At 39.7% G+C, this 27,703-nt stretch overlaps 1 protein-coding gene across 1 annotated transcript; it reads left to right on the top strand.

Annotated features, from left to right (window-relative positions):
• Nucleotides 1-429: 429 nt before the first annotated feature.
• Nucleotides 430-27,703, top strand: npr3 (natriuretic peptide receptor 3). Its single transcript, XM_005461822.4, has 8 exons — nt 430-2,524; nt 16,105-16,227; nt 18,207-18,382; nt 22,171-22,306; nt 24,762-24,856; nt 24,935-25,067; nt 25,150-25,234; nt 25,636-27,703. Exons 1-8 carry the CDS (start codon nt 1,864-1,866, stop codon nt 25,745-25,747), a joined length of 1,521 nt encoding a protein of 506 aa, XP_005461879.1. The 5' UTR covers nt 430-1,863; the 3' UTR covers nt 25,748-27,703.

Raw genomic sequence — 27,703 nt, 5'->3', positions numbered from 1 at the left:
TCGTGGACTGGGATTGGGGACCCATGCTGTAGACCAGGGGTGTCGAACTCCAGGCCTCAAGGGCCGGTGTCCTGCAGGTTTTAGATCTCACCCTGGGCCAACACACCTGAATCAAATTATTAGTTTATTACCAGGCCTCTGCAGAACATCAAGACATGTTTAGGAGGTCATTTAGCCATTTAAATCAGCTGTGTTGGATCAAGGATACATCTAAAACCTGCAGGACACTGGCCCTTGAGGCCTGGAATTCGACACCTGTGCTGTAGACCCTCACTTGTGGTACCTCCATCCTGAGCTCCTCTGAACATACTGATGGCGATTTGGATCCAAAAAGGCTAATCTGGATTCTCCACTCCATACGGCCTTCCAGTGATTTTTTAACATTTATTTTTATTTGATTAGCATTCAAATATCTCAATGAATACAGAATTAAGATCTACCACAAAGCAAGAAAGCATGAGACAAAGCTAATCACATGCGTATTACGCCAAGCCTTTAAACAAAAGATCATTTAGTGTGCAGCTCGTGTACACAGGGCTTGAAGCAAAAGAGCAAAACAAACAAACAAAAAACAAAACATAAAACCTTCCACCTTAGATAAGTAAATACATTAAATTAAATTTCATAACAATAATCAAAGCAAAACAACCAAGAGTTTCAGTATTATTATTATTGCTCATTTCATTCTTGAAACTCTAGTTTTAAACATGTTTTTAAACAAGGAAAATGAAGTACACCTTTTTTAAATCACTGTCATAACTATTCCACACATTAACCCCTCTGACAGAAACACATCTCTGCTTTATGTTTGTCCTTTTCTTGTTTTTTCTTGTTCTGGAGTAATTTGGCAAACCTCAGCCTTTCCTCCCTGTTTCCTTAAGAATGGCTTCTTGACAACAACGCTTTCACTGGGAGCATTTCTGATGATGCCTCAGTGACATTAGATGGATCCACTGGAGGGTCAGATGCATCTCTCAGGTCCTGTGTCAGATCTTTGCTGGGTTTCTTCCTGTTTCTCACGGACATGACTTGTAATTTGTCGTTTATACTGTTGTTTATGGTGTACAGTGTTTTTGCAAGAGGCTTGTCAGCAGTGTAAGCATGCACTGCTGAGCTTAAAATGATTTCTTTGCCAGTTCACTGCCAACATTTAAAAAATAAAGAACTTAGGGCTTCATTTAAATCGTTTGTATACCATCAACATCAAAATTTTAATTTTTGGTCACATTTTTCCACCAGTCTTTCGACTTATTTGCTACTAATGCTGAAAATGTCTGTACAGAAATCTTGGTTACTGCAGAGTCCATGCACACCTGCAGTTTGACCCTGTCTAAATAAATGATCTATAGCTGTGTTACAGATGGTTAGAGCTTGATCAACAAGAAATAAAGAGCCGTCATCTGCATTAACTGGAGCGCATTAAGTCGTGCTACGTTGAAGTGGCTCATTGTGCGCTCGGGAGCGGTGTAGCTTTAAGAAGGAGGTGGGCAGCGCTCCGATGACGCATGAATAATCCTGAAAAGATGCTTCTAAACTCCAGGCCGGAGCCAGCGTGTATGATGGCTGTTGACTGAGCTGGAAGAATTTCCGAGCCTGGCACGATCAACTGTTGAGAAAATAGTTTGAACAGGTTCAGAAGCTTGGGAAGCGACTCTAAATGCAGAATAAAACACACCCATTCTGGCAGATTGGCTTCTCCCAAAGACAAATACAGTTATTTACTATTAAGGCATTTACTAACGACAGAGGGCTTTCTGTTTGCAGCTCTATGTGCGCTGCCGAGAGCCAACTTGAGGGAAGGAACATTGGAAGAATATTTCTCTAAAAGTCTTTTGCTGTCTGTCTTGAAGAGGAAGTGCTACCATGCCACATTTGAGAACACTATGTGTCTATTTCTTGGTAGCCCTGAGCCCAGTTATGACAAACACCATCACCGAGGACATAGATGTTTTGGTATTTTTGCCACAAAATAATTCTTATCTTTTTTCATATGAACGAGTCGCACCAGCGATCCATTACGCACAAAAGAGACTGAAGGCGGACGGGGGTCAGTACTCTGGGTTCAACTTCAACATCCAGTTTGAAAACTCCGACTGCCTCTATGATGCTTTCTTCACATTAGCGGACAGGTCTTGCGGACAGAAGCCCGACCTGATCCTGGGTCCTGTGTGCGAGTACGAGGCTGCGGCAGTGGTAAGGCTGGCGTCCCACTGGAACATCCCGGTGATCTCGGCAGGTGCCCTCGCCACGGGTTTCGCGAACAAGAACAAAGAATACTCCCACCTGACTCGCATCGCCCCGTCCTACGTGAAAATGGCAGAGACTTTCACGGCGATGTTTGAACACTTCACCTGGAAGAGCGCTCTGCTGGTCTTCGAGGACGACCGGGAGCAGCGGAACTGTTACTTCACGTTAGAAGGAGTATACCATCTGATGAGTAACTATAACATCGAAAGCTATGTGTTAACTGAAGACAAACCCCTGGACACGGACGAGCTCCTGCGAAGCATCAATGACATGGGAGGTAAAGCAGCTTTCCTTAGTCACTTTAAAGCGTCTCCCTTAATTAGACGGTGTCTGAAATAAGTCTTGACTTTAGGTCACTGGATTTGGCTGACAGCTAACCATCATTCATAGCTTGGTGTAGACTACATATTGTTTGTGTTCTGTTTCAGTTGATGAAACAAATGAGCCCTACACTGATGTGCCCTTCACAACCCTGTATTTATCTGACATATCAGTTTGTACATGCACTTCATAGTCCTCCACTAAAGCAGATTTCAGGTAATTAAACAATCATAATGGGCTAAATTAGGCACTGCCAGAAAATGTAAGTACAAGTATATACCTGCACTGTCACACAAATTCACAGTCTGTACATTAACAACTATCCAAGTTTCAGCTTCAGCAGTCTGAATTAGGTCAGTCTTGTAATCTTCTCCTCCACAGCCTTTCAGTACACGCAATAAATGGCATTATTACCAAAACCAGCACAATCTGTTCAGGCACAGGGATTAACTGACAGTTCATTGAATCAACTAAATGTTTTATCAGACACAATAAGCAACCTGAAGCTGTGAGAGATGTTTCCTCTTATTCCCTATTCTGTCCTGTTCTCTTACCACACGATTCACATAACAAAAGGCAGAGTGAAAAAGCATTTTCACTTTTTTTGCACATTTCTCAAACTTTCATGTTTCAGATCATCAAACAAATTTAATATTAGACAAATTTAAAATGCAGTTTTTACATGATGATTTAAATAACCCACCTGGTCCTGTGAAAAAAAAGAGTAATTGCCCCCATTTGTTAAATCATGAGTCACGTGATTAACCACATCATTTTTGGAGAGCTGGGTTTAATTTCCTTAGCCACACCCCTTTAATGTCAAAGCCTGTGATTCAACAATAAGAAAGAGACGGCGAAGCGGCATCGATGGGCGATTTCCAGGAGAAACGCCGGCTCATCTCACATGGGCCAAAACACGATGTTTGATTATTTGGGGGGAAATGGTCTATGGACATCGCTGCTGATGTAAAACTAAGACAGCATTTCATAACAGGAACATCACACCAACAGTTCAACATGGTGGTGGTGGTGTGATGGTCGGGGGTTGCTTTGCTGCTTCAGGATCTGGATATAATTAGTGGAACCATGAATTCTAGGACAATGTCAGTTTGCTCACTCATGTTCTGCAGCAGGACACACAGAGTGTCTTCCTCTGAATAGTTTTTAAAAAACAGGTTTTTTAGTGGCCTATTCAAAGTCCACACTCAAATCTGATATGTTTAATCTTACAGTGAAACCATTATTAAAAACCAATCATGTTATCTTATTAAAATTTGTTTCATCTGAATCATGTGTGATAAATATGCAAAAAACTAAGGAATCAGAAAGAGGTCGAATACTTTTGCATGGCACTATCTACAGTAGATAATATAATTTAACATCTATAATAATGAATCCAATTATAATCCCAGATTTTTAAAAACCTCTGGTGTTTTTAGAAAATTAAGATGAATACAGAAGGAAGCCGTCCTGTAACTGAGAGAAACCCTGTCAGATATAACTCTGCTGCTTCTGCAGTGATTCCTCACAGCTCTGAAAACATTAATAAATACTTTAAAAAGCAGTGATTTTTCAGCCCGTTCCTCTTCAGACCCAAGCAAACATCCCTCGTGTAGCACAAGCTATCACTGGTGATAGGCATGTGTGTATTTGTTTGGCCTCACCCCACCCACTGCCTCCATTGCTTAGACAGACTTACATAACATCCTGCATGCTGTCTGCATGGTTCATCATCTCGTGTCTAAAGGTTTTGTTGCTTCTCACTTGACAATCTGGACTCCTTCTCTCCAGGAACATTTCCAACTCACCTGGAACCACAGCAGCCAACCAGCATCATGTATGCTGTCACGTCTACATGATTGCTCTGTTTCAGTGCTCATCACTATGTCACACAGCTTCTTCTCTGCGAGCGTGTCCAGAGGTGTTTTTGCATGGAGCCATTAAAATCAAAACTCCACTTGAAAGTAAAGAAGCCAAGACCATTTAAACCAGTGGGATTACTGTTGGTAAATAAAGCATGGTAATGACATGCAGCAAATCACAGGGCCACCCAGCAATCCAGCCAGGGACTCACTCAACACATTTGAACATGTGGTATGTGCTTAAAGCGCGAGGCTAAAACACTGATTAGCAGCTTGTTGGCACCGCTGCTGTGGTCATGACAGCCCCTGAGGAAGTGGCACCGTATCAGAGTAGCGGCTGTGCCGGTGTCCTAAAAAGTTGCCTGTGATAAACTTTAAATGGTGACGAGAGACTAAGTGCACTTGATAGCAAGAAATTAGTTTGAGATATTTTATGGGATTCAACAACCGAGCAGTGGGCAGAGCTGAACCCTCCTCCATGTTTCATATACGGCTACACAAAAATATCAATAACCAATGTGAACACAGCAGGTTTTTCTAAGAAATGTAAATCTTTACTTTCCTAACTAGCTTCCAGTGAGAGGCATCACGTCTGATGATGCTGTGACAGCTCTCAGCTTTTTTCCCCTCTGGCACTCAGTTGCTTCTCTCATCTGTTATGATGTCACGTTTGTAGGACATGATCAGCTTTTACACAAAACTCTGTATGAAGAGTCCAGAAGACCAGAAATGCCCACAAACATACTCTAATCATAAAGTGCAACACTGTATGGACTGTTGCATATTACACAACTTGTTCAAGATGAACAACTAATTGAGTGTAAAACAACTGCCAACATGATTTTATAAATGGTGTTGTTGGCCCGTCACTCAGAGACAGCACAGCGTTACAGCCTGCAAAGCAACTATTGTACTGGGAAATATCACCACGGCTGGAAGGGCCCAAACAATCCAGAGTGGTGTCCTGGCACCAACATGAACAGGTCAACTTGATAATAATTACATATTATTAGTTATTTTTTGTGTGCTGTATGGTGTTGCTTTCATCTGACAGCACAGAGATGCTTGATCAGCAATAAGGAAATAATGACGTCTGTGGTTAATAGCAAGTTATTACTGCTAAAACAGAAATAATGTCCAAATATCTTGCATAAACAGTAGGGATGGGACTCAGTTTTGCAGAGAGCTGAGTCACAGTAGTTCAGTTCGGGTGAATAGTTAGTCTGCTTATCAGTGTGACATGCACTCAAGCTACAATCAGCTGATTTCAGTCTGCGTGTTGCAGTCTACAGCATGGATATGGACATTACTTTTACTACATAAAATGATGAGAGCGCAACGTTAAAGTGCAAGCTGCATCCATCTACACAGATGGCATGCTAATGCTAAGCTAGCCATAAACCCAAAGTGATGTTAGAGTGGGCGAATGCTGACCCTAGCAGCCAGAGCCTGAACTTCAACAGGTAACAAACAGGTAAGCAGTTGGACTGCAGCCTCTGTTTCTACCTGTTCATGTTTCTAAGGTAGAGTCACTGTGGTGATAAAGTTTGTTCTGGTTTTCATCTTTGCTTTGTGTTTTCATCTTTGTGTTCGTTCATACCTAAATACTGAGAGAAAGATCATATTAGGACAGGGCTTTGTGTGGGACTGGAGACTTGGGTTTAAATGTGTTTCAGGTCATCTCATGGCGAAATGCAACACTAATATAACAAGTAGCATAATGAATTATTTTCTCCTGGTAGTAATTAAGTAACACACTGGATTACTTTTAAGAACAGTGTTGTGTAATGTGTGTAACACATGACGACCCCAGCACTGATCACAACTGACAGGGGAGATACAACAAACACAGACATTTGACCACATTGCATCCAATGGTAAATGGACTGATTCTTATATAGCACTTTTCGACTCTCCCGGAGTACTCAAAGCGCTCTATACAACATGCCTCATTCACCCAATCACACAAGCACTTCTAAACTCAAGTGCAACTAATAAGCATTCACACACATTCACACTCCGATGGACGCATCGGAGGACAATTTGGGGTTAGTATCTTGCCCAAGGATATTTGGCATGCAGACTGGAGGAGCCAGGAATCGAACCACCAACCTTCCAATCAGTAGCTGATCTGCTCTACCACCTTAGCTACAGCCACCCATGTGCACAAATGTCATGTCATTAATATGCTGCTTAGTGGTGACTCTAAGAGTGAAGTCAATGACAATCAATGAGAGGATCATTCAGTAATAGGAACTCCTTAATAATAATAATGTAGTATAGGTTGCCGTTTTATAATAACAGAGCAGGGAGAATACTAACAGGAACTAAAACGAGAGCTCATATTTCGCCCATATGAGCTTCTCTTTACTGACTTACTGAGTCTCGAATTAAATTTAAAATCCTTCTCCATCCAGTGTCAAGTCCTGAATGATCAGGTCAGTGATATCTTAAAGACCTCATATAGAGCTGGGTGATAGAACGATAACGATATGTATTGCGAAATAACTTTTTCTCGATAGAAAAATGTAACTATTGCGATAGGCCTCATCTCTCTTGTCCTCTTAAAAAAAAAGAAAAAAGAACGGCCAATCAAAATTAAGTAGCGCAGAGCCGAACCAATCACAGCCGCAGTGTCACATCACGTGACTTGTTACATACAGCACAAGCGCCAAGGCGCACATGTGTATTTGTTTTTGCAGCCGTGCAGCCCGGGTAATGAAGGAAATGAGTTTGCCGACTAGAGAAAAATGAACCGAGAGCGTGAGCGAAGGTTACCGAAGAAAAAACAGATGATGGTTCCAATTCTGGAGAGATTGTCAAACGGAAGGGCCACAGAAGTTCCGTAGTGTGAAGGTATACAATAAAGCGGTGCATGCTCAATCTCTGACTGAAAGCGCTAATTCGTCATTCGGCTTTTGTCAGACTAAAGTAACTGTTAAAACTGTTTGAAAAGCTAAGCTATACAACAAGGAGAGATTGAGAATTTCCTTTTAGTTCTCAGTTTATTTGATATTGACAAAAGTTAGTCAATTTTGTCTGTTCTTCTATAAAACGACCTAAGATTTATTTTTAGAATTAATATTTTGTTTCTAAGTGGAATTGACAATTTAGTCTGTTTTGTTTGTTCTATTTTGAAACTTAAACGCTTTAGCGGCTGCCTTTTGTGTAGTTTGCAATATTTGCCTTTATTTATCTGAAACTGAAGTCTCATGTTCCTTAAGTACATCTGCCCTGTTGAACTTATTATGGGAAATAAATATTTTAATTAAAACAAGCTGCTAATTATTTCACATTTTACTTGTGAGCAACGGCACATTTAAATCTTACAAATATAGTTATTTGGCTTATATCATGATAAGATAAGATAAGATAAGATAAGATGGCCTTTATTAGTCCCACAGGTGGGAAATTTGTTTTGTTACAGCAAAAGTGCAAAGTTATGTAGCAGAAATTAGAAAACACTGGAATGCAATAAAATAAAATAAAATAAAATAAAATACTATGTACAATAGAATAAAATAGAATAGAATAATATATACAATAGAATAAAATAGAAATACAAATACTATATACAACTGAGTAGGAAAATACAAAAACACAACTTCGTCAGAAGAAGAATTGCACGTATAGCAGTCTTATTGCACATGTGTGGGTTTGTGTGTTTGATCAGCTGCAAAAGTCTTTATTGTAGAGTCTGACAGCAGTGGGGAGGAAAGACCTGCGAAATCTCTCCGTCCCACACCGTGGGTGCCGCAGTCTCCCACTGAAGGAGCTGCTCAGTGCTGTCACAGTCTCCTGCATGGGGTGGGAGATGTTGTCCAACAGGGATGACAGCTTAGCCACCATTCTCCTGTCACTCACCACCTCCACTGGGTCCAGAGGGCATCCTAGAACAGAGCTGGCCCTTCGGATCAGCCTGTTCAGTCTCTTCCTGTCCCCAGCAGAGATGCTGCCCCCCCAGCAGACCACACCATAAAAGATGGCTGAGGCCACCACAGAGTCATAGAAGGTCTTCAGGAGTGGGCCCTCCACTCCAAACGACCTGAGTCTCCGAAGCAGGTACAGCCTGCTCTGCTCTGATATATATCATTATCGCCTGAAATGAAAAAAACATGTCGTGATATGAAAAAATCTTATATCGCCCAGCTCTAACCTCATACTGTCTTGCATTTCTCACAGTTTCCAAAAATAGAATGGGATTCAAAGCCTTTAGGTGTCCAGGAAATAGATGCGTCATCTACTTTTAAAATCGAGCTTCAGTCTTTCCTTTTGAGTGATGGTGACTTTGAACGTCCCCTTAGTTATTCTGATATAAGCTCCGGCTGCTGGGGGAATCCCATCATTACTGAAAAGTGTTTTGTGAAAACACCACGTCCAGTTTTGGGATATCCTTACCTGGATGATCGATGCATTAAGACCTCAAATGGTACAGACTTTTGTGTCTGCTATGTGCTTTCTGCTGTTAGTGGTTAGACTCTCTGTGCTTATCTCTCTGCTTTCTCGTTTGATGCTGCAACCTTTCAAATGTCAAATGCCTGCCCTCACTGAGGCCTGTTTGACAGAGAGCTCCGGTTAAAAGGTGCTCTTTCTCCCCAGTGCTGCAAAGTTCTTACTCAAAGGGATTTGCTAAGTCCTTAGCTTCTTATCTGTAGTATTGGTAAATGGTAAAATGGGCTGGTTCTGAGCACTTAAAACACTTTATACAACATATCTCTTTCACCCATTTATGAGGTTTTCCTATGGCTAAGGGTTTACTTTCCAACATCCCTCTCTGGATGGACTGGAGAGAAACTTGGGGATAGGATCTTGCTCAAAGACATTGGGTATGCTGACTGTAGCAGCCAGGGATTAAATCACCAACGTTCTAATTCATAGATGATCTGTTCTACCTCCTAAGCTACAACCACCCCACATCCATGTCATCCACTTGGAAAAGCCAGAAAATCAGATTCTTGTGTTGTGATATTTTGAGTTTTGTGTTTCCTTTACTATATTTATAAAGACCCAAAGGGTCGGTTTATCCTTTAATAACCTTTAATCTGCTTTTGTTGTGAATTTACCTTAACTTTTAATGCAGAACAATATAAACAGGTTTTGGAGCAACATACCAACGCTTGATGTGTTTTTCAGAACAGGCCATTCTTATTTTGATAGTATCAGAATACATTCTGCATATATTCCACATTGCATATACAGCATATATTCCAACATATATACGGCTCAGCAGTAAGAGTCGAGGTGTAAAGCTGTCTCACAGGTAATCGCACTCTATTATTCATGAAAGCCAATTAGTACATTTTGATAAAATCACTTAAAATGGAGCTAGTGTTGTTTTCAGATGTTACCTGTCCCCCATATCAGTTAATATGATGACAGGTGCTTCCATTAGCTAGAAGACTTCCGTTTGAAGACTGAAGAAATATCGTCTCCTCTGATGAGTCTCAAATTCTGTAGCAACACTTGGAACATGATTGAACAATATGAAAGCATGCATCCATGCTGCCTTGGCTCAGCTGGTGGAGGTAGGTCACAACCTCAGCCTGTTCTCATTCCCGACGCGTAATGTACTGGCGATTTGTCACGTCCCGAGGCATTCAATGGGAACGGAAAAGGTGACCTTCCGTGTTCCTATGCGTTCCAGTCGTTCCAGTGTTTATCTGTCTGACACACTCGACCAAACAACAAATACATTCAAAATTGAAACGTCTTTTCCAGCGAACATAAAAAAAAAAATCTCTGACGTAAAGTTAAGTTTTTTGTGCAATTCGGCACATCTCAAATAAATAAATAAATAAACAAATAAATACATAAATAATCCAAAAAGTATCTATATTAATACTGAAACAAACAAGAAAATGTCAAATATTCCCTCCACACAAAACTTATAAATTCTGTGACAGGAAACGAGCATGTTTACCTCATCAGGTGTTAGCAGTGTGCACAGGTGGTTAACAACATTAGCAGCGGTGTTAAAGACGCGTTCTGCCGTGTGCTTGTGGCTGGTATACACAGATATTTCCGTGCCATGTGTGACATCAATGGGAAATGTTTTTCATGTATTTTCCACCAAACCAGTGGATCGTCCTCTCCGTCTACGACCTCCTCGCTGACAGTCTATTTCTCTCTGCGCCTTCTCCTCCAGTGTGCAATTTGGCAATTAGTTCGTCCATGTTTGGACTTTTTCTGTGTTCTAAACGCACAAATCAGTCTGTGCATGATTACATTGCTCCACCCATCAAAAAGTCTGCGCATGTGCGACTGATGATTTTCAGTTGGAACATTTTTACATATCGCCCAACCTTAGCTTGCACTTCATGTTGCAGTTTAAAAATGATCTTTATTTGCCATTGTTATAGGAAGCAATACCTGTAGAGCAGGTATTGCTTCCTATAACCTTACATTTGCCTTACCCTATACCTGATGGAGCCTCGATAGACTGAAAATTTGTAAACCAATAAATGTGGTGAGCAACCCTGTCTGCAGGAGTTTCATTTATGTGAAACTGGTTAGGAGAGCGCATATTAACCAGTAACATTAATTATCAGTGTTAAATTATGTGATTAACATATGCTAATATCATCCTAAATGCTAAGACTGAACAAAGCCTGCTGACCTGGTTCTACATTGTTTCTTCTGTTTTTCTAAAAATGTAAACTATGTATTTTTTATCCATCTACACAGTAAAGAAAAAATGTTTCTTTACTGTTAAAGTAAAAACGTTTATGAGCGATACACTGTTACAGCTTAACTACAGTCTCAGTTCATCAGTCCAAGCTCATCAGTTCCTCTAGGAATGGTGTTGAGAACTACAGAAATTGAAACACTACCATGACATTAATACTCCTCCTGGGCACCATCTGCTCCTCTTTACATGTTCAGGTTACCGTAGGCAACTAATAATATGTCATCAGCCATCAGTTTCTCTCCACCAGGTCTGGAAAAAGCAGTGCCTGCGTGTTTGTAATTGCATTATGGATAGAGCCGTGGCTGTGGTATACAACACTAGATTCAGAGCCACTTCAGGTAAACGTTGACATATGCAGTTTTCTTTATACTTATAGATGTATTGCCATCAAAAAATAAAACACTGATGAGATTTTCATCAAAAATAAAAGTTTAAAGATTTGATATGTTTGAGAACCAAATGTTGGGTTATTACTTTAGACCGTGTCCCAACTTTCTGGAGCGGGTATTGTACAATAATACCTTAAGTCAACCTGGGGGTCATGTTTCTATGTTGAAGCACAGATTTGAAGAGTAATATTATTTTTTTCTAAATGCTTCATTTATGCTACTTTTAAACCATGAATATTAAAGGCAGTGAATCACATGTTTATCAGCTTCAGTTTCAGGCTGTCGTCAGCTTTGCCCGTTATAATCTGACGATTCAGCTTCTCAGATTTGATCAGTTTTTTGAGATGATGTCATTTGGAATTTGATCCTTTAGTTTGATTTTCCTGAAAACTGAAAAATTAATTGTTTTATACTCAGTTTGAAATGCAAATAAAATTACAATGTAAGATGTTTTTACCATCAGAAGTGGATGAAATTAAAAAAGGTTGAAGTTTGTATTTTAAATAACTGGGAAAGAAAGTGGAAAGAGGACATATTTAGGCAAACAGGGAAAACTGAAAACGCTGGATCAGTTGTAAGTGCAAGACATGCAAAACTGTTACATCACATTACGCCCATTTTCAGCTTACAGTGCAGTTTCACTCGCTGGGCTTACGTCCTTGTTTTAGGTTTGGCAGCGTTTTAGTAGATAAAGGCGAATGGCTAAATCAAGAATTGAGCTGCGGTTTGTTGAAGGCCTCGATGGTGCCTGGGGGCGGCTGGCAGATCCCCCCGTGTACTAATGAGATGTAAAGGGTGGGGCATGAAAACCAGAATGAACAGCTTGTAGAACTGGGGCGCGGGGTGCGGGGTCATATATAGAGAAGAACCGGAAGGGGCGTGTTTGGAGGCATGGTCCAGCCCCTGAAATTCAGATAATTTATCTCCAATAATTCAAAACTATGTGCTTCTCCCAACATATGCAAACAAAAAACCAAACTATTTGTTATAGACGATTTTGTAGTAGGAAGATCGCATCATAAAGATTCTAACACAAACTGAAAATAAAGCACCTTTCTTGTGATTGGTTCATTTCCAGTGTTTGTCCATCTGAGACCTGCACTCTGGTCCTGAATCTGTATGAAGGACAGAACTCCTCCAAGGCTCCTGTAGGACTCGTGATCCACTTTGAGTCTATGTCCACAAGTGACCTGATGATCAGGCTGAAAGGTTCAGACAGTGATATGTACCCCAGGACTATAATAATCAGGAGAAACAGTTAGTCAGGAAATAAATATTGATTTCTGTATTTTAAGGACTCTGTTTAACTGACCTACATATATATATTTATGTTCCACCTTCCTTTCTTTTCCTTATTCTGTTCACCTGTCTGACAAGCACATCCAACATCACTTGTTGTTTTATGGAAATGGCATTACAATTTGCCTCTGCCCATTTTCACTATGTTCTAGTTTGAAAGCTAACAGGCAAAACAGGGCATTTGAAATACAGTGTGGGCACTCAGTAAGTGCTCCATGTGCTGGCCCATTCCTGAGTTCGTTTGTAACGAGCATCAGCGCCCCAGCAAAAAGGAAAATCCAGAAGTTTTGAAATATTGCTGGCTGCAAGCGCTGCCCCGTGGAATGGCTTGCAGAGCATATACAGGGCCAGTAGTGTGTGTAGAGCCCAGTGTAATTAAAGGGTGCTACAGTGCTGGCAGTACTGAGGTGAAGTTTGTCCCACTGACTCAAGGGATATTTCAGGAGGTGTGTTTAAGTGACAGAGTTGTGAGGAATGTTCCAGCGAGACTCTGAATCTTCCTTATTAGAAGGGGCGCTGGGGTTACTGTTTTTCAATTGCAAGCCTTGTTTGTGCAGCCATGTGTTTGTTGGTTTATTTATTTTTAATCACTGGGACACCAGAGGGGGAAAAAAAACCCTTTTATACAACCCAGCAAAATCATTCGTTACATTTGACTTTTTCCTCCTCGGCTCACTTCATTCATTTCGATCATTAAATATTTAGTTTAAAGTAAACAGAAAAGGCTCTGCGGTCTACAGAGTAGTGAGGAATCTGTTTACTAACATGGATTTCTTAAATTCTTCAGATGATTATCTTTAAATTCCTGCAATTAATACGCAAATCAAGGTGCATTATATGAACTCTATTATTTTGATTAATAATTTGTTTTCTCGTTTTCGAGGACTTTGCATTGTTGAATTTAATTGAGTAATAATAATAATAATAATAATGATACAATTACAATTTGAAAAGTGGTTGGTTTTTAGCATTGGAGAAACACTGACTACATAGTTCTGGTAACTTGTCCCAGCGTGTTGGAGTGTGAAGACCAATCTCTGAACTCAAATGTAAAATAATTTAATTTTATATTAAATCTGTGTTCCACAAGTGTGAATAAAGTGTGCATACTTGCTCACAAAGTGCTGTTGCTGTTTCACTCGTAGTTTAGTGACTTTATCTGCACTTTTTAACTCCAGAATTCTGTTTGGAGCTTAAACAAATGCAGTAATGTCTGACGTCAAAATACAAAGTGTGGACAAATGAGAAGAAGCTGCATCTGTATTTGTTAAACTTAGTCACTGAAATTAAGTTACACATGAAGGTGCATCCAAAGAGAACCAGCATCTTCTGAGCATGTCTCAGTTCAGTTTGTGCAGCGCCAAATCACAACAGGATCACGACGTTTTATATTTGAAGTTAAAGACGCTACAATAATGTCTCCACACTGTATGTGTGTAAAGCTTTCTTCTTTTGAGAAAAATACAAATCCAGCACTGATCCTGACTTGCAGTGAATCAAACTGTAAAAAACGTAGCACGGTTCATTTCTAGCACTGACATATACGACACCTGTGTTTATTTTAGTCATTTTATCTCAGCTCTGCATCAAATCTCCAACAATTTTTCCCATCACATGTGGACAGCCATCAGTAGGAACACCTGCCGTTTGGCCCATTTCATCACCAGTCTACCAAAGCATGTCCTTACCTGTGCCACGGACATCACAGCTTTGTCCAGAGAGCAAAAGGGAAAAAGACACAGTTATGTTGCGTTTAAACTAAAGTGTCCTCTATTCATCTTGATATGGTTTAACTGGTAAGGCACATGCCTCTTTTTCTCAGGGCATATTAGTGTGTCAGGCCACCAAGCACTTCCTGTTTGTTTGGTTTTTTTAAAAAAAAGAAGCAGCTGGTGCTTCTTATTAAAAGTGAAACAATGTAGGACTCATATAATCTCTGTTCTATGGTCCAAGCCCTTTGCAATGATTGAGGTGGTAAACCAACAAATTATATTAAGTATATAAAGGTTACAAAATATAGGTTTCATCTATGTAGTGTATTAACTCCATCTTAGAAACAGGAGCTTGTACATCTGGAGACAACTTGAAGTCCTGGTTGTTTGTGTTGATATGAGTCAGCTGTGCAGTTCATACCTCCTGAGCACCTTCCTCTGTAGGATGTTCTCAGGCATGCCCCTGTCCACATCTGCATATGAACACCAGATACTGAGAAATGGAAGAAGCTGGGCTGCTGTAATGAATCTTTTCCTTACAGCTCATTAGTGTGTATCTAAATGCTTTGTCTGTTGTGCAGCGACATCAAGCAGGATCAGAAAGTTCTTCATCTTGAAGATCAAATCAGGTTTTGAAATGAAATGAGTCATGATGCAGTCTGTAGAGAGGGCTTGATTAAGTTAAAAGCTTATCTGTTCCATCAGATGTGAGGACGGTGTCTGACTAAAATGACTGATTAAACTGAAAATATACAGTTTAAGTAACAGCACTGATTGTGCCAATGTGGCCCAAAAGCAGCACACTGCATGGAGTCCATCAGCTGATTAGCTTTACCCAGCTGTCTCTGACGGCAGCTGGTCCAGTATCTGTTCCATCTGCAGGCTCTAATCAGAGTGACGTGCATCCAGGAATACACACCACACATCCACTGGTTACATTTTGTGCAACCAGCAACACACTGTTGGAAATAGTCCACAGAGCGCTCTGTGTATACGTGCACGTCAGGCCTGTTGCTTACAGTAATAATTATCAGCAGCTGTGCTGGAGATAGGCTTGTGGTAAATTTCTTACTGTTTTCACTTTGATGGTTCTTTTCATCATTTGAAGCTATGTGAGGTATGTGTGTTAGAATTTGATTAACATGATATGCTCCTCAAAAAAGAATTACATCTGGGACATGTGGGGCGTTTGATTTTGTTGTTAACAGTTCTGAACTGGACACATGCTATTGTGGAGCACTAACCTGCACATCAAGAAATATTGTAACTGGCTACCCAGTGAATTAAATGTATTAAATATCTGATGTGCTTGGAATGAAAATCTGTTAGAAATTACGATTATTTGATGTCTGTTTGCCACACAATGCAAAAATGTATACAAGTGTGGCAAAACCACACCACCCTGACTGTGAATCTGACTCAATTGTTATTATTTTTACTATTATTTGTGGAGCTTGGGTTATCTTTTAATGTAAATTACACTAAAGCTTACCTAAATTAATTGTCCCTTTTCATAACTTATTGTGTCCAAATAAACTGATGAGCCTATTAAATGACTTTTTGTCTCTGTCTGATTTTCTCTGCAGTGGTGATTATGTGCATGGGAGCAGACAAAATAAGAGAGATCATGCTGGCTGCACACAAACGACAGATGACAACTGGCAAATGCATATTCTTTAATGTTGAACTCTTTAATGCCTCTTCTTATGGTAAGTTAACATCCATTACCTTAAATGTGTCTAAAATACATATTAAAGGTAAATAATTATTAGACAGCACTGGCGTTGTCTATCAAGGTTTGTTAAAGTGTGTACCAGTTAAGTAAGGCAGTGCATTTCTGTATACGTTTAAATGGAAAATAGAGGTAAAGTTGCAGATTGCACCTCTCCTTCCAAGTGTGCAGAAAATAAGCTGCAAGGTGGTTGGTGCCCACGTGGTGGTGACCCCCAAACCAGATGGACAAAAGTGAAGGGAGCCATTAGGCTGAAGGAGGAGTCCCAGAGTCCTATCGGGCTTGGTTAGCCTGTGGGACTTCCGAAGCAGGTACTGACAGGCCAAGCGGAACACAGCTTGGGCAGTGACTGAACCAAAAACTCAGGTGTGGGAGGAGTTTGGAGAGGCCATGGAAAAAGACTTGTGGACTGCCTTGAAGAGTTTCTGGCAAACTCAGGCGACTCAGGAGGGGTACAAGTGCTGGTGGAGCACTGCTGACTTCAACTGAGGATTCAGGCAGTGGAAGGAATACTTTGAGGACCTCCTTAATACCACTGATATGTCTTCCATAGAGGAAGCAGAGTCTGGGGATGAGGGGGACGACTCGTCCATCACCGGGAGTGAGGTCACTGAGGCAGTTAAACAACTCCTTGGATGCAGAGCTCTTCAGGTGGATAAGAGTCGCCCTGAGTTTCTGAAGGCTTTGGATGTTGTAAAGCTGTCTTGGTTGACACGCCTCTACGATGGAGATCAGGAGTGGTACCTTTGGACTGGCAGACCAAGGTGGTGGTTCCTGTCTTTTAGAAGACAGAGGGAGGGTGTGCTGAAACTATACGGTGATCACACTCTTCAGCCTCCCCGGGAAAGTCTATGTCACAGCGCTGGAAAGGAGATTCCGTCTGTTAGTCGAACCTCGGATAGAAGAGAAACAATGCAGTTTTCGTCCCAGTCACGGAATACTGGACCAGCTCTTTATCCTCTCAAGCATACGTGAGGGAATGAGAATCAGCACCTTCAATCTGAGGCCATGGTCCTCAGACGGAAAAGGATCGAGTGCCCACTCAAGTCAAGTCAAGTGGCTTTATTGTCAGTCCAACCATGTGCAGTGGTACAGTACACAGTGAACGAGACAGCGTTCCTCCGAAGCCATGGTGCTACATACAACAGACAATCAACACAGGACTACATGAAGTGAAAAGACTGAGCATTGTGCATAAAGTAACTTGATGTATGAAGGTGTGTGTGATAAAAAGCACAAAAACAAAATCATTTAGTCTGGAGTGGTCGTTGTGTGCTACTGCTGTGCCGCCATAGGTTCATGAGGCTCCGGGTCAGGGACGAGTTACCTCTCCCTTAGAGATAGGGTGAGAAGTTCAGTCAGAGCCGCTGCTGCTGCACATCAAAAGGAACTAGTTAAGGTGGTTTAGGAATTTGACAAGGATGCCTCCTGGGTGCCTTCTGGTTGAGGTGTTCCAGGCATGTCTCGCAGGAGGAGGCCCCATGGGAGATCCAAGACAGGCTGGAGAGATTATATCTCTTGGCTGGCCTGGGAATGCCTTGGTGTTCCCTCGGACAAGCTGGAGGTGGCCAGGGAGAGGGAGGTCTGGGCTTCTCTGCTTAGGCTGCTGACCCAGCGACCCGGCCTTGGATTAGCGGAAGAAAATGGATAAATGGATGGATATTAGTGACATTATCCATTTAATTCTTTCAAATTAGAATCATTGCAGACTACTTTAGTTCACTTTAATTCAATTTTATTGATATAGCACAAGTTCTCTTCTTTATGAGGCATCAGTAGATGTGAAACGATTAAAGAAAGACTCTCAGTAGTTCTTAGTTCTACTTCACAGGTTCAATTTGATAGGGTTTGTATGTAAAATGTATCTAGCATGCTCTATGTAACAAGCAAAGCATTACATTTGTAAATTATTTGGTAAATGTAGCTTTTTTCTGTCCCTGGAAACTTAAATTCTAGGCAATGGCTCATGGAAGAGAGGTGATGAATACGACAACGATGCAAGGCAAGCCTACGCTGCTCTGAACACTGTGACTCTCCTGAGAACTGTCAAGCCTGAGTTTGAGAACTTCTCCATAGAAATGAAAATGCCCTTTGAAAAAGTAGGGCTTCGTGACTGCAACGACTGTGAAAATGTAAGTATGTCTATCAATATCAGACTAAAACAAAGAAGTGTAAGGCATAAGAAAACTGAGTCGTAAATGCTGATATGTTTGCCTCATATCTCGTGGTTTAAGGCAGTGATTTTGGAGGGTTGAGTGAACAGAACTAAAAAAAATATAAATGTGTGACAACTGGAACTGTACAGGACTTTTCCAGGGTTAGAATAAAATAACACTAGTCATAATATATGTCTAGTGTTAAATAGCAGTTAAATAGCAGTCTAGTATACTAGAAAATTTGCATTTCCTGCGAAAATGCTGTGTGGATGCCTTAATGCTGAAGCTGTCTGCTGAAAAGCTGAAAAAGATGAAAAGTTGTATGGTGGTGAAAAAAAAAAATGTTGGCCTGAGCAGCATTCGAACCTGGCCCTCCTGGACTCTAGGCAGCTACTCATCTTACTGACCCAAACTGACTCTCACAAAGAAGAGGTGGACAGACTGACAATTCTGCTGAAATAAGCAGAAGCTGCTGAGAATTGTGCTGATAAGAGGTGAAAAGGCTGAAAATTTTGCAGAAAAGAGGTGACTTAGCAGAATTTCTGCAGAAAAGAGGGAAAGAAGCAGAACGTTGCGCTGAAAAGAGGTAAATGAGCAGAATTTCTGCTGAAAAGAGGCAGAAGGTTCTGTATGTAGAAAAAGAAACACTGTTGAACGATGTGTGAAATAAATAAAGAAATGAAATGAAAGAACAACCTGGTTCTGCTCAAATTCACCAATCAGAGGTACTGCCTCTGTCTGCTTCATCAGGCTGTGTACTTGTTTCTGCCATGGAGCGTTAACAAGAATCTGAGGTCCATATTAGAAAAGCTGCTAAAATCATAAAACTTTGCAGAATTGTAATAAATTAGCAATATAAATTACAGGTCTGTGATAGTGTATAAAGTTGTGGTGAAAAAAAAAAAAACGTGGACCAAGGTGGGATTGAACTCACGACCTTTGAGCTGCAGAGCCGTGTCATTACTGATTGCGCCACCTGGGAAGGGGGCGGTTGTCTGAAAGACAGATACTTGGACAGTCAGAAAATAGATCGCGGTGAGAGGCGAAAAACGCCGTTTTTTGGTGTTACAAAACGTCGTGTAACTCAAAAACTAGGAGGGCTAGCAGCATAATTCTTGTACTGGGTGAATCGGTGGACTTTGGTGTATTTTGACTGCGATTTTAATAGCTCGTTCTACCTCCATCGCGGAGATATGACGAGAAAAGAAACGGCTTCATTTCCAGAGTTTGAAGACTGAGAGAAGGACAGATTTCCGCCCCTCAAACAAACGTAATTCATTGCTCAACGGTAAGATAATTGTAAAAACTGCTTCCACTGTGAGTGTCAGCAGTGTCTGAAGATATATTGGCACAAGCCTCATGTCCTAACTTTGTTTTGTTAAAGAGATATGACGATTTGAAAATGCCTCTCATTAGAGAATTTCAGCTCTGAATTTTAAAACCTCCCCATAGACTTTGAATGGGGAGTTTTCAGACCTTGTGTCACTTCGAGGCAAATTGCGAAAAAACGGTAAATCTCACAATAAAGATAGTGACATTGTCTGAAAGCCAGCAAAAATACCTACGTTTTGATGTATAATTTGTGGGGGTTGAGTGGAAATTGAGCGAGTAGCGAGAAGTTGTTCGGACATGAAGAGAAAATTCAGAACAGACCAGCGCTCACTGTCAGTTGCATAGCAACCATAGCAACGCATGTATTTTCTGAAAAATCACAGTTTTGGAACTGAAAACTTAAAGAGGTATAAAATTAAAACGGTAACAGATCTGAAAAAGCTGAATCACACAGGAATAGCCCAATAATCTGAGAACATTTTAAAGTTTGAATGGAGTTTCTGGGTGAAAGTATGAGGAAGTAGTTACATTTCAAAAACAAGCAAGTTTTAGCAGAATTGTGGAAGTTTTCCATTCATTTCAATGGGACAAATTAAAGGAAAAAAGTGTAATATTTTAAAAAGTATAATAGTAATAAACACCAAAAGTCATAGCCGGCATTAGCAGAAAGAGCAGAACAGTTTAGAGTTTGAACGGTGAAAATCGGCTGAAAACTGAGGAAGTAGTTAAGTGCTGAAAAACGTACGGAAGCAACTAGTAAATAGTGGAATAAAGAATAAAGAGAAACAGGAACTCAATAGTGTGGAAGCCCTTTGAGGGCATCCACACAATTAGCTCACACTAAAACTGCTGTTAAGATTATTCCAATTCAGTTTTATTTATATAGCGTCAAACTACAACAAAAAAACCCTCAAGGTAAAGATCCTACAATAATACAGATAACCCCAACAATTAGATGACCCCCTCAGAGCAAGTACAACCTCAAACTGGCGAGTAAAACCCCAAGCATTATTTCTATACATGTCATAGGTTTTAGGGAAGTTCAAATTGGGAAAAAGTCAAAAAACAAAATCAAACAATTTTGTCTATTAATTGTGAAGTCATTTTAAAGACTTAAAGTTTTGACCACAATCATGTTGGTTTTTTAAGCCAAAAATGACAACAAAAAAAAATACCCCCCCTCCAAAAAAAAAGCTGATAAAGAATATACAGCATGAAGAGTACAGACAGGCTGAGGTGGACACTCACTTCAGCCTTTGTATGTTATAACTTTGTTCTTTTCTGCAGCTGGTTGTTGGGCTATCAGCAACACTGGAGACTGAAACACAGAGATGAGACAGACTGGACACAAAAGAGGAACTAAAATAAAACAACAAAAATCAAGAACTATAAATAATAAACAGAGGCAGTAAAAATAACATATTCAGGAACTAGATCCTTCATTATCTTATAACTTTCTAATAAGTCCAGAATAAAACTAAAAATACTGGATTAAAGACCCAGGACCGTGACATCATGGGAGTCTGTGGGAATTAACTCGCTTATGGAGCCTGCCAGAATCCAGTTTTAGCCCCAGGGCCAGCAAGATCTCATACAATGTTGTGTACCACCTTTTTCAGAGGCTAGCAGAAACAAATGTGTTTTTATCATGCAGTGATATTTAAAATTCCTAAACTGGGATACTTTGTAGAAGTTCTAAAAGTAGATTAAGACAGCCTAATAAAACCAACTAGAGAAATAATTTACACTTGATTTACACTGACGTTTTCAGTGGGAGAGAAGTTTCAACACTCATGCAGGTGACTTCTTCAGTCTCTGCTGACTGCAGGTTTCCAACCTTATAAACAGGACATTTGCACAATGACTGAAACTAGCCCACTGTTCATTCAGTGGTGCTAGTTTCAGTCACTGAAGAAGTCACTTGGATGAGTGACAAAACATTTTTGCACTGAAAACAGATGCAGATGAACAGAATCAACTTTTTGGGATTTACTTACCTGGATGATTGAGCATGCATCAAGACATTTACACTTAGTCTCTTTGTGTGGCTGTAGCTCAGAAGGTAGATTCTGATCGGAAGGTTCGTTGTTCGATCCCTGGCTCCCCCTAGTCTGCATGTCAACTATCCTTGGGCAAGATATTAAGTTTCTCTCCGATACGTCCAACAGAGTATGAATGTTAGTTCAGTAAAATCATAGAAGAAAGTGCTTGTGTGAATGTAGCATGTTGTATTAAGCTTTGAGTACTGTGGGAGAAAAGCTCTATATAAGAATCAGTCCATTTACCATTTGTGTATTGAGTAAATTGATAATATAAAATATCTGTCAGTTCTTCAAAAGATAAATGTATACAATGTATCGTAACAGCTGTCCTAAAAAGCCATCGTGATTTTGTGAACAGCACAGTCACTTCATGAATTTGTTTCATGTCAGGTCAACATGTTTGTTGAGGGATTCCATGATGCCCTGTTACTGTATACCATCGCCTTGCATGAAGCCATGAAAAATGAGTACAGCAAGAAGAATGGAACAGAGATCACCTCACGTATGTGGAATAGAACATTCGAAGGTAAACACACGAGATGGTGTTATGGGACCATAATTTAGTCTGATTTTATTTCATATATGATAAAATATAAACTTGTAGACTTCAGATTTGCTTAACTGTAAAGCAACATCTGCACATGAACAAAACAAAAGCAATGAAGAATGAACTTTTAAATGCCACTGATGCAAATGAGTAAAAAAACAGGCTGACGTGGAATTAACACTGACATTAATATATCATTGTACAGATAAAACAGTGACTGATCACTCTGCAGGTACTGTGCAAAATGATAAGGATCACTCTGAAATCATTTGCTCTCTAGAAAACAAACAAATCTGAGAAGCAGTTTTTGAACCAACTACTGTGAATTATCCAAAGCATGACTGGAACCACATGCTTTATGTCTGTGGCCGCTACAAAAAAGTATTTCTGCATATTTGTCACATTTACACGTTTCAAACAGATTTTAACATTAGACAAATATAAATTGAGTAAACACAAAATGTAATTTTAAAATGATGATTTCATTTATAAAGGTGGGAAGAGGTTATCTACGTGGTCTAATGTAAAAAAGGACTTTCCCCTAAACCTAATAACTGGCTCTGCCACAATGACAGCAAGAACTCCCGTCTTTTACAACTCTTTGGAGGAATTTTGCCCCACTCTTCTTTGCAAAGAGTTTTTATTCAGCCGCATTGGAGGGTTTTCAAGAATGAACAGCCTGTTTAAGGTCATGCCAAAGCATATTAATCATATTTAAGTCTGGACTTTGAGACCAGTCCAAACCCTTTCCATTTTTTAAGCTATGCAGAGATGAACTGGTGCATTTTGGATCATTTTCCTGCTGCATAAACCAAGTAAGCATGAGCTTCCTGGTTTTAATTGAAGCAGAAGCAGCAAAGCAGCCTTAAGCCATAACACTACCACCACCATGTTTGACTGTTGCTGTAACGTTCTTTTGATAAAATGTTGTGTTAGTCTTACGTCAGTGTAATGGGACTCAAACCTTCCAAAAAGTTCAACTTTTGTGTTGTCAGTCCACATAGTATTTTCCCCAAAGTCTTGGGGATCATCAGGATACTTGTTGGCCAATGTAAGATGAGCCTTTGTGTTGTTTTTGGTCAGCAGTGGATTTCTCCTTGGAACTCTCCCATGGATGCCATTTTTGCTCTGTGTCTTGTTGAATAATGAACTCTGACCTTACTGAGGCAATGAAGGCCTGCAGTTCCTTAGATGTTGTTCTAGGTTCTTTTGTGACCTCCTGGAGGAGATGTCGATGCACAGTGTTGGGGAGTAACGGAATACATGTACCGCCGTTACGTATTTAGAATACAAAATATGAGTAACTGTATTCCGTTACAGTTACCGTTTAAAAAGGTGGTATTCAGAATACAGTTACTTTGTTGAAATAAATGGATTACACGGCGGTATTTTCCTGTTTCATATTGTCGCGGGTCAGGATTATTTGGGTTTGTTTGACAGCTATGTTCTGTTGTTCCAGGCGGCAGCGTTACGGTTGCCATGGTTACAGGGTGACGCGCTCTCTCTCTGCGTGTTTCCTGGGTGAGAGAGCGCTTTTTTGTTGTTGTTGTTGTGCTAAGCTAAAAGGCAGAATGCTACAGGCATGGCCCTAAAGAATGTAGCCTCATGGGCGGTGTAGTCCGTGCTGCAGCGAGAATGGACTACCATACACGTTATGTGTCTGTGAGCGAGGGAGGGAGAGAAAGGAAAAGTCCGAGCTGTCACGGAGCAAAAACGGGAGCTGGAAGCATGTAAATATAATAATAACCACTGCAGCCAAGAAGAGTGCCTGACGAGCCCATTTGTAAGTAAGCTATTAAGACTCAACTGTACAGTGTTCGTGTTTTCCTCCGGAAAAAATAAGTTCCGTTGGAGCAGCCTTTCAACGCCTCTCTCTGTCTCTGGCAAGCAAAGTTGACCCAGACAACAAAGTAAAGCTAGTTTTCGGCTACCAGCCCGACACGGAACCCACTGTATTAGCCCGAGGTCCCTTTACTACTGTTCGGAGCCGCGGACCTTCAGTAACAGTAATAAATCACAGCAATAGTACATTCACGTAGTTGTAAACAGCAGGATAATATATTAAGTAATCCAAAGTATTCAGAATACGTTACTCTCATTGAGTAACGTAACGGAATACGTTACAGAATACATTTTGGGGCATGTATTCAGTATTCTGTAATGGAATACATTTTAAAAGTAACCTTCCCAACACTGTCGATGCACTCTCGGAATAATTTTGGTAGGTTAGTCACTCCTGGGAAGATTATTTAAGAACTTTATCTTTGTTTAGTACTACAATTTGTTTTGTGATCTGAAAGATGTAAACGTGACAAATATGCCAAAAAGGAAAACAAAACAAAAACCTTTTCATGGCACTATGAGGTAGTGAGGTATCTTTCCCTCTACATTTCTGGGATTTAGTCAAATAACGCTGCTTCACAATGGGTTGCAGGAATTGCTGGCCAAGTGTCTATAGATGCCAATGGTGATAGAAATGGAGATTTCTCTTTGATGACCATGACAAATGTTGAAGCAGGAACCTATGAGGTAAGAAGAAGCTCTAAGGCTTCGTATTGTGAATGTGCTGTGCAGCTTAATAACAACAACAATTTTACTCATTTACAGGTGGTGGCTAATTACTTTGGTGTAAATGGAACTTTTCAGCTGTTGCCAGCATTCAACACTGAGCATTTCACTCTGAAAGGAGGGGATAAAGACCACCCTGAGAAAACAGATAAATCAGACACACCCTGTAAATGTATGTTAATTACATGTTTGACATTGATGGCAATATTTTTGGTGCAATGTTTGTTTTCACTAATAAGTCCTCGTCCACACAGGTGGACTAGGAGTGTCAGCTTTGACTGGAGTCATAGTCGGAGCTGTTCTGGGGGCTGTAATCCTTGTAGCATTCTACTTTTTCAGGTAAAAAACTATGTAGTCAGCTTTTCTGGACAGTGGCGTGTTCTGTTGTAATTTTGCCTTGGATAAAAACCTTGTACACTTTAGGAATTATATTTCAAATGAAACCTTACTGACTCAAAACTGGTTTACTTACTGAAATTAGGAAGAAATGAAAACTCTGCGCACTTCAGAGTCTATCAGCAGTCACATCATCAAACACTCAAGTGAAGGGCTTTCATATTAGATTTTCCTGACTTATTTTGCATGTTATGCTGTTTTAACTTTAGCCCCTGCTTTCAGAGCTCTCCATGACTTTGTTGAGTATGATTTAATGGTAAAAGAGAGGAATTAAAGTAAAAATTCTAGACGAAAAACAAACATATTGAAAGGCATCATTTTCTACTTTATTTTGAATCCTTCAGAAAAAACTACAGAATTACCATTGAGCGTCGCACACACGGCGAAGAATGTGACTCTGGAAAGCATCGTCAGTTACGAGAAGACTCCATCAGATCAAACTTCTCAGCAGCATAATGACAGGCTGACACAGTCCTTGGAGAATCGCACATGTGACCAAAGACTTTGCAGTGGCTGTCAGTAGACCCACAGTGTTAGTTATGAGACACTCTTTTTTGTGTCCTTTGATGTTTTGACTATATTAACTCAGGACAGCTGTAACAGTCACAAAGCACCACTCACTTGGATTTTCCCCCACACAAAGGTAAATGATTGTATTGGTGTTTCATGATATTTGGCCACAATGTTCTTTGAGGTTTTTCTATGCATCTGGTATTATTATTATTATTATTATTATTATTATTATTATTATTATTGTTGTTATTGTTGTTGTTGTTATTATTATTATTATTATTATTCACACAATTCTAACTATTAACTGTGAATAATTCAAAACAGTATTTAACACTATATTGGCATGCACTACTAGCAGAGTTGTTGAGGTCTATTTTTACCTTGCAGTTTTAAAAACAGTGTATAAGTGTAGTACACCTAAATGTCATCTTAACACTTTAAGGATATAACAGAGCTAAAGGGGTGTAGACTAGATCTATATCAATAGGTGATAAGCTACTGATCTTGAGCTACTGATACTGTAAGGTTTTCAGTTCATTACAACATTGCTGCAGTCTGGTAGCCTTCATACAAATCATGTTCCATCAGTTTTCTAAACATGCTGATTTCTAATGATTGTTTTCTTTTAAATAATTTTATTGTAAAAATTCCTCATATAATTAATTCACTACCTGAAAAGATACTAAAGATATTTTTACTTTACTGATAATGTGTACTTTACGTTGCATTTTTATTACTGGTTCTTTATGAAACTTTAATATAGCAGTAAACAATATTTTCTGTGTAAAGATGTGTATAGAAGCATAATTACAGAGAATTACTAAACACTTCCTGTCTGTGTCTTGCAATACAAGCGTCTCGTACATGACATTTCATGAGTCCTTCCCTTTGAAACATTGTCCTGGTTCATAAAGAGACACATGTGAAAGTGAAAGTGAGATGACAGAGTACACTCAGGAGCAGCCAACCCCAAAACCCAAAGTAGTAAAAACAATACTTTATTCATATTTACTTACTTTCTGCATCCCTGCTGTTCTCCTCTGTGCTCTCTTTCATTCTGTGTGTGTCTACATCACCTTTGAGGCTGTAAATAAATTGCAAAGAGAAGAGAAAGGTGACCTGATATCTTTGACACTTGTCTCACTTCCAATGAACGGATGTCCGTAAACACAAATCTGGACAGGAGCCCAACAGCACATGATCATCAAGGCCAAGTTTTTTGCCAAAGGAGAATAAGTTATTAGAAGTAAGTTGTTATTAAGGGCGTATTGTTGAGACATTCATTAATTAGTTAGTGATTTATTTATATTAGTACAGACATGGTTTTTAGTAACATAAATAAGCTCTTTTCTACAGGCTGTTTAATAAAGAGATCTATAGATAAGGTTGTTAGCTTACTCATTGAGGTTGTAGGCAGGGGGAAAATCATTTCAGCATGAACTGATTTATTGTTGTTTTTTTTTAAAAAAACAAACAAAAACAATTTTATTCTTAAGCACTGGGTTAACTTTTATTTAAATCTGTGTGTAATATTATTATAATGACTCTTGGCATGTGGTTGTGTATGATGACTGAACATTGAACGCGATGTGTTTAAATTATTCCTTGTAAATTATAACATCTATTATTTTACATATTTCTCTCAATATTGAATTTATAATAAGTTTGTATTGTTATGATTATTTCTGAAGAATACTTTTACTACACGAATAGTTCAGTTGTACCCTACAAATACTTCTCAAGTATCACTTATAATATAAGTATAGGGAGCTCTTGAGTTTATAAGCCAGTGTTAATGTTGATTTTTTTATGATATTATTTTAATTAGAGTATACGTTGTGATAATTAGGAATACAGTTTATCTTACGTCATTAAACTTTTGGTTTGTCTGAAATGTCA

The sequence above is a fragment of the Oreochromis niloticus genome, linkage group LG12, assembly GCF_001858045.2.
Source record: "Oreochromis niloticus isolate F11D_XX linkage group LG12, O_niloticus_UMD_NMBU, whole genome shotgun sequence".
Lineage (NCBI taxonomy): Eukaryota > Metazoa > Chordata > Actinopteri > Cichliformes > Cichlidae > Oreochromis > Oreochromis niloticus.
This window is presented reverse-complemented; position numbering and strand designations above follow the sequence as displayed.